The 8,503-nt window shown below is 34.4% G+C and overlaps 1 protein-coding gene across 1 annotated transcript; it reads left to right on the forward strand.

Annotated features, from left to right (window-relative positions):
* Positions 1-1,371: 1,371 nt before the first annotated feature.
* Positions 1,372-7,224, forward strand: LOC133323594 (insulin-like growth factor-binding protein complex acid labile subunit). Its single transcript, XM_061532512.1, has 7 exons — positions 1,372-1,846; positions 3,003-3,225; positions 3,284-3,420; positions 3,482-3,634; positions 3,709-3,889; positions 6,718-6,857; positions 6,923-7,224. Exons 1-7 carry the CDS (start codon positions 1,387-1,389, stop codon positions 7,195-7,197), a joined length of 1,569 nt encoding a protein of 522 aa, XP_061388496.1. The 5' UTR covers positions 1,372-1,386; the 3' UTR covers positions 7,198-7,224.
* Positions 7,225-8,503: the final 1,279 nt, after the last annotated feature.

Genomic DNA, 8,503 nt, shown 5'->3' on the forward strand with positions numbered 1-8,503 from the left:
TTATATATGGAACCTATATCTAAATCTGAACCGATTTTCACAAAACTTTGCACACATCATTAGTCTAGACTCAATTCAGTACTCTATGCCAAATTTCGTGCAAATCAAAATATATACGGGCTTTGGTGCACCATTTACATTAAATCGGAATAAATATATATGAGAGCTTTTTCTAAACCTGAACCGATTTTCACAAAACTTAACACACATTATTCCAGACTTCATTAAGTATGCTATGACAAAGATCGTGCAATCGTGTAGGATATATAGGAACTTTAGTGCACCATTTACATGACGAAAATATATATGGGAGCTATATCTAAATCTGAACTGATGTTCACGAAGCTAAACACAAATCATTGTAGAATTTATTCAGTACGCTGTGTGAAAACTCGTGCAAATTGAGAGCTATATCATGGGAGCTTAGAACCGATTTTCCCAATTTCAATAGGGTCCTTTCTTGGGCCAAATAAATGAGCTGTGCCAAATTTCATCCAATTTGGATCATAAATGCATCCTGTACTTTGTTTACAATTTAACATTAACAGACGGACGGACGGACATGGATAAATCGACTCAGAAAGTGACTCTATGCATATTCTCAAAAGGAACCATGGATCTATCTCGTTTCCTCTTGCCTATTACAAACATATGCACAAAGACATAATACCCTGTACCACAGTGTGATGAAGGGTATAACAATTATCAATACTCCCCCATCCTTTAAAATAGCCCCCATATAACGTTACCTCCAAAAAATCCGATATTTTTAAGAGTTTGGGTAGGTTATTGAATTCAAATTGGGTAGCAAATCTTCTTACCAAAAATTTTAATATTGGCCCACTTTTCACGATAGCCTAATAAAACCATAACCAAATATATATTCGAAAGTATTCCTATTTTATTATACCTATGTATCGTTATCAATTGGCATGCACTTTTTCTCAGGTTTTATTTAAAAAGTGATGCTTTATATTATTTTTTTCTTTTTCTGCACACAATATAGAATACAAAACAATAAATTAATCTAATTTTCACTCTCTCTTTAATATCTTTGCATGTCACCCTCAAACACAGTCTATCGTTGGTCAGGTCAGTCAGTCATCGTTCATTTAATAACAATAACAATTTTAATAGAACCAAATAAACAAACAAATCCAAAGCTTTTGGATTAGCAAGCGTAGAAAGAAACAACAACAACTACTACAACAAAAGAGAAACATTCCAAAGAGGAGATCCATTCCCTATAAGAGCTGAGCAGAGGAACTACGTCAACAACAAATACCGGAGAGAAGGAGAACAAGAATTTAAATTTGTGGCTATATTTTACGCGACAATATATCACCGACATCATAAACACCATTCAACGTTGATTCAGTTTACAAAATGCCATTAATCAGCTCAGCTCGTTCGCGTGCGACATCGTCGTCATCATCGCCAACATCGTCGCCAACACCATCGACGACAACAAAATTCCTCACCACCAACACCATTGCCTTGGTGCTGCTGTTGACATCATTCGCCCTGCTGGGCTGGCAACCAGCAGCAGCTCAGGGCAATCAAACGCCACAACAAGTTTGTCCCGAGCATAGTGAAATTGCTCCCTGTGTCTGTAGCGTTAAGAAGAATGGCCTGGATATTCTGTGCGAAACGACAGATTTGTCGCACATCACCAAATCGATGAGCACGTTGAAGGGTAAAAGCCCCATCATTTTCTATTTGAAATTGCGCCACAACAATTTGCCAAAACTTCAGGGTTTCCTATTTTTGGCATTGGATATTCGTCATTTGACAATTCACAACAGCAGTTTGGCAGCCATCGAGGAGAATTCTCTCAGCTCTTTGGGTGAGTATTGAAAAACGAAGAAAAAAATAAATATTACAATAAGTAGTTTTGAAGCGGGAAGTCCATGGAATTTTTATACAGGGAGTCATTAAAGACAAGCTGAAGGGTAGGCAGTCTCTATAGACGAACAGATGGGAGTAAATGCATTTTTTAAAGGTAAGCTCAAGCTCAGGGAGTCTTCATAAGCAAGTTGAAACTCTGAAAGTCTTTATAGATGAGCTGAAGCTCAGGGAGTCTTTATAGACGAGCTGAAGCTCAGGGAGTCTTTATAGACGAGCTGAAGCTCAGGGAGTCTTTATAGACGAGCTGAAGCTCAGGGAGTCTTTATAGACGAGCTGAAGCTCAGGGAGTCTTTAAAGACGAGCTGAAGCTCACGGAGTCTTTAAAGACGAGCTGAAGCTCACGGTGTCTTTATAGACGAGCTGAAGCTCACGGAGTCTTTATAGACGAGCTGAAGCTCACGGAGCCTTTATAGACGAGCTGAAGCTCACGGAGTCTTTATAGGCGAGCTGAAGCTCACGGAGTCTTTATAGACGAGCTGAAGCTCACGGAGTCTTTATAGACGAGCTGAAGCTCACGGAGTCTTTATAGACGAGCTGAAGCTCACGGAGTCTTTATAGACGAGCTCACGGAGTCTTTATCGACGAACTGAAGCTCACGGAGTCTTTATCGACGAGCTGAAGCTCACGTCTTTATAGACGAACTGGACCTCAGGGATTCTTAATAGACGAACTGAAGCTCAGGGTGTCTTTTAGAAGAACTAATGCTCAGGGAGTCTTTTTATGCGAGCTGAAGCTCAGGGAGTCTTTATAGACGAGCTGAAGCTCAGGGAGACTTTATAGACGAGCTGAAGCTCAGGGAGACTTTATAGACGAGATGAAACTCAGGGAGTCTTTATAGACGGCGAGTCTTAGACGGGAGTCTTTATAGGCGAGGTGAAGCTCAAGTAGTCCTTATGGGCGAACTGAAGCTCTAGGAGTCTTTACACGCGAGCTGAAGCTCAGGGAGTCTTTGTATGCGAACTGAAGCTCAGGGAGTCTTTATAAGCGAACTTAAGCTCGGGGAGTCATTGTAGACGAGCTGAAACTCAGATCTAAAGCAGGAGGGAGTCTTCATAGGAGATCCACTTTAATTTATTTTTTCTTGTGTATTCCAGGTAAGGGTCTCACTCAATTGGATGTTTCTCTTAATCAAATGAAAACCGTGCCCTCGACGGCCTTAAAACATCTCTATCATCTGTTGATTTTAAATCTGAATCATAATAAAATTACCGTGATCCATAACAATGCCTTTGAGGGTCTGGATACTTTGGAAATTCTTACACTTTACGAGAATAAAATTAATAATGTGGAACCGGAAGCTTTCCGGGGTTTAGAAAAGTGAGTAGACCCACATTAAATATTAAAAATTAAATTAAATATTTTCTCTCACTTCCAGAAAACTCAAACGTTTGAATTTGGGTGGCAATGAATTGACCATGGTACCACAACAGGCTCTCTCAATTTTGGATAATTTGAAGAAATTGGAAATTCAAGAAAATAAAATTAAAATTATTCGTGAAGGTGATTTTGCAGGTCAGTTTTTAGATCTCCTCCTTTCCTATGCAAGATTCATATCTTTCCTTTCCATTTCCAGGTCTTGAAAATTTGGATTCCTTGATATTGGCTCACAACATGATAACCTCGGTCCCGGCAAATGTATTCTCACATCTCAGTCTATTGAATTCTCTGGAATTGGAGGGCAATAAAATTTCCACAATTGACAAGGATGCCTTTAAGGGATTGGAAGGTTTTTATGATCTAAATTAGTGGAGTCATGTTTTGAAGAATCTGTCTTCTTAAATTCTATTTTATTTATTTCAGAAAATCTGCAATATCTCCGTTTGGGTGATAACAATTTACAAGCCATACCCAGTGAGGCATTGAGACCATTGCATCGTCTGCGCCATTTGGATTTGAGAAATAATAATATTAGCGTTATTAGTGATGATGCCTTCACTGGTTATGGCGATTCCCTGACCTTTTTAAATCTGCAGAAGAATGAGTAAGTTGAACATGAAATGAACGTAAGATCAAGTTTTTTGTTGAATGCTACTTTGATACTGTTGGAGCACTAGAGATAGTTTCGAACATACAATTAAGTAGTTACTTGAACGGAAAAAAATGCAGAATCCCGACAATCCTGAGAATGCTTTCTTATCCTGTAAAGTTTTTCATTATGTGACATGAGGTCTAGACATTTTTTCAATAAATGCCTTGAGTATTTATATAAAGAGTATTTATAGACTATCTGAAGGGAGTCTTCATAGATGAGCTGCAGAGAGTCTTAATAGACATGCTCAAGGGAGTCTTTATAGATGATCTGAAGGGATCCTTTATGGGCGAAGTGCAGGGAGTCTGCGTACACGGGCTAAAGCGAGATTTTTTATTCAGTTTGTCTATAAAGACTCCCTTCGGATTGTATATAAAGAATCCCATCTGCTCGTCTATAACGAGTCTCTTCCTCTCGCCAATACTAATAATACACTTCGCCTGTGAATGCCCGTATGTTCTCTAGACGAACAGAAGAGATTCGATTAGACCAGTTGAGAGGAATTTTCATTGACGAACTAATGTGAGTCTTTGTAGACATTCGGAAGGGAGTCTATATAGGCTTCTATAAAAACTAAAACTATAAAGTTCTAGACGAACTGGAAGACAGACATAAATGAAAAAGTGTGTGTGTGTTTTTTTTTTTTTTTTTTTGAAAAAAAAAGTAATGTGTGATCCTGCGAATTTGACATGAAATCTTGTACATTTTTTTGTGGGCAAATTTGAATAGGACAAAATGGACCTGGGTTCCTTGAACATTTTTTTATTAACAAAAAAATACCTCGGTTAGTGTGACATTTTTTCTTTTACAAAAAAATTGGATCGGTGGGTCGGAGAATTTTTTTCTAAGAAAACCTCAACATTTTTTCCATAAACGTGTGTAGCCTTTGAAAATTTTTTCTATAAAAAATTGACTTGGAGCCTTAAAATTTGTACTTTTTTCTATTACAAAATTTTGACCTATGTTCCTCTTAACTTTTTTCTATACCAAAATTAGTCCTGAAAATTTGTGTATATAGCAAAAATTTTGACCTTGGCTTCTATTATTTCTCTAGCTAAAATTTGAACATGAAGTCCTGCATATTTTTTTTCTAAAGCAAAAAAGTTAGACATGGTATCCTATGATTTTTTTCTATAGCCAAAATTGGGTCTGGGGTCCTGCGATTTTTTCTATAGCAAAAATTTGGGTCTAGGGTACTGCGAATTTTTTTCTATAGCAAAATATTGCGATTTTTTATAGGTAAAAAATAGTGTTGCTGTAAAGCGAATGAAAAATATTAAAAAATAGAGCTGTGCCACTGCGAAATTTTTTCTATAGAAAAAAAGTGAATCCTGTGGTTCTGTGAATTTTTTTTCTATAGAAAAATATTGAACCAGGGGTTCTGTGAATTTTTTCTATAGAAAAAATGAGAAATAGTCAGGCTTAATCCCAGTTTGTTGTTTTTATAAAAAACAACTATTTATTATGACAATGCCATACATTCCCCACTAATAAATAGTTGTTTTTTATAAAAACAACAAACTAGGATTAAGCCTGACTATTTTGCAAAAACAAAATACAAATGGTATCCCAAATAACCCGCCAAACACTACTGAAAATATGAGACCTGAGATTTTTTTTCTATAAAAAAAACAAACCTGAGGTCCTATAGAAACCTGCGATTTTTTTCTGTAGAAAAAAAATGAGTCCTGAGTTCCTAAAATTTGTTTTTTTCTACAGAAAAAAAATCGCAAGAACACAGGTCTCATTTTTTCTATAGAAAAAAAATTCGCAGGATCTCAGGTCTCATTTTTTTCTATAGAAAAAAATTCGCTGGATCTCAGGGCTCATTTTTTTCTATAGAGAAAAAATTCGCAGACCTGTGCCCCTGCGAAATTTTTGCTATAGAAAAAAAGACACCTGTGGTTCTGTGATTTTTTTTCCTATAGAAAAATATGAAACCAGGGTTTCTGTGAATTTTTCTATAGAAAAAATGAGACCTGAGATTTTTTCTATAGAAAAAATGAGGTCTAAGTCCAGCGAATTTGTTTTCTGTAGAAAAAATTAGGCCTGTGTTCCTGTGACTTGTTTCTATAGAAAGACTGATACCCATTTACCTTTGATTTTTTTTTCTATCGAAAATATTAAACTTGTTCGCTAAAGATAACAATGTGCAAGACCTCTGCTTCAATTTTTTTCTATAACAAAAATTTGGACACGACGTCCAGTGATTTTTTTTTTCCATAATAAAAAATTAGACGATAGGTCCTGCATTTTTTCTATAGCAAAACATTGAACCAGATGTCATACAAATTGTTATCTATAGCGAAAAAGTTGGACCTCGAGTCCTGCGATTTCTTTTTTCTTTAGAAAAAATTAGACCTTTGGTCGTGTGAATATGTATCTATAGCGAAAATTGTTCTATAAAAAATAATACCTCCCTTTTTTTCTGTAGAAAAAATGAGACATATGGTTCTGAAAAATGAGACCTGTGGTCCTGTGATTTTTTCTATGGAAAAAAAATGAGGCCTGTGGTCCTATGATATTGATATTTTCTATGGAAAAAATGAGACCTGTGGTCCTGTGAGCTTTTTTTTTTTTGAAAAAATGAGACTTGTACATTAGTGAAAATACTGAATAATAAAATTTTGAGGCTGAGAAAGAAAATCTAACCTCACAATTATTTTTATAATTTGAAATAATAATTACTTCCTTCTTTTTCAAGGAATATTTGTGTCTTATCCTTAAAAATCCTAGAAGAATATATGTTCTTTTTCCCATTTAACAATTATTTCTTTTAGTATCAAGGTATTACCTAGCATGATATTTGAAAATTTAAATTCCCTGGAAACATTAAATATTCAAAATAATAAATTAACCCGTTTGCCACAAGACATCATGGAGCACATTATCGATACCCTGAGAATAATTGATATAACAGGCAAGTTTGCAAAATCATTGAAAAAATGAAAAGTTCCCTTATTTACACACACACCCTTCTTTCAGATAATCCTTTGGTGTGCTCCTGTGAGCTAACCTGGTTCCCCAAACTCCTGCAAGATCTCAAGAACAAGGACGATGAAATGGCTCAGAAAAAGAAACCCATCTGTCATATGCCCGTGGAGAATCGGGACTATTTCGTACAGTCGATGCCATTGGAGAAAATGCACTGTGCCGGTCTGTCGTCCAGTGAAGCAAGTGATTTACTGGACACAAATGGTGTGTTGTTATGGCGTTTACTGCCAGTAAATATGCTTGTGACGTTTTTGTGTACTTTTTAAAGGAATCATGTGGTGGAAGTGGTAAACGATACGATACAAAATTTAACGACTATCGCGATACTGAAAATTATTTTGTACGACTACTACTCTACGACTCTAATCTCTACATATGCGTGTGAGACACCAAAACAAAACGAAACATGAAATATTGCAAAATTGCTAAAATAAGATTTGCAAAAATATGAAAACAAAAATTTTAGGCATCACAAGAACAACAACAACAGCATCAAACAGACAAGTGTTATACGCAAAGAAACGTATAGGAAGAAACAATTACATATCAGTAACAAAAATTACAGACTAAAAAATTCTACAACAACAACAACAACATCCAGAAAAAAAAACTAATTAATATAAGTACGAGCATTGCTATTTCTTTTTTGGGGTTTTTTATATGGAAAAAAAGAAATAAGCATTAAATTAGAAAAAAGGGCTATAAGATATACATATAACCCTTTTATATATTTATATTAGTATATGTATGTAAGACAACTGTTGAAGACAAACACACAAATATTTTACTATTTATATATGTGTAATTAATTGTAAGGATTTTTGAATCATTTTTTATTTCCAATGTATTTTTTTATTTATTATAATACATCTAAATGTATTTATCAATCAATTAACTTCTAGGGATAAATGGTTGCAAACATTTTTTGAAAACAAAAAAAAAAAAAAAAGAAAACGTGAAAATTTATAAAAAATCTGCACTATATCGAAAACATATCACTAGAGTTTAGGACCATTTTAGGTCAACACAAAAGAAAAGAATTAACTGGGAAAGGGACTTTTTTGTAGCATACTTTTAGGCAAACGAAAAATTTTATTTAATATATTTTTTAAACTAAATTTAATATTATTCGAATATCTCCTACAGTATTTATTAAAAAAACCTTTCTATAATTTAAAGGTTATTTTTGTTTTATTTAATTATTTTATTATTTTTAAATAATGATGATCAAATGATTTATTAAATAGGAATTACTGTGGGTAAAAATAATTTTTTGGTTCAAAGAAATATCTTAAATATACACTGTGTTACTGTCAAAAAAAAAACATAGACTAAACGGTATCTACAAGAGAGTCCATTTAGCCATTTATAAGAACAAAACTATTTTTTCTGAGCTTCTTACCACATAAAAGATATATCAAATGTTAAACAAGACACCCATTCTACGCAAAATACTATTTCTACAAAAAGAAAAAACAGTTATAACCACCTGCTTCTGAACCAATGTTGTGTGAAAATAATGTTAACTATTTTTATTTTATGAAAACTTTAAGCAAAAACAAAGAAGGGCTT

Source organism: Musca vetustissima, unplaced genomic scaffold (genome assembly GCF_032173495.1).
Source record: "Musca vetustissima isolate MV318-11 ecotype Yass unplaced genomic scaffold, APGP_CSIRO_Mvet_v1 utg35627, whole genome shotgun sequence".
Taxonomy (NCBI): Eukaryota; Metazoa; Arthropoda; class Insecta; order Diptera; family Muscidae; genus Musca; species Musca vetustissima.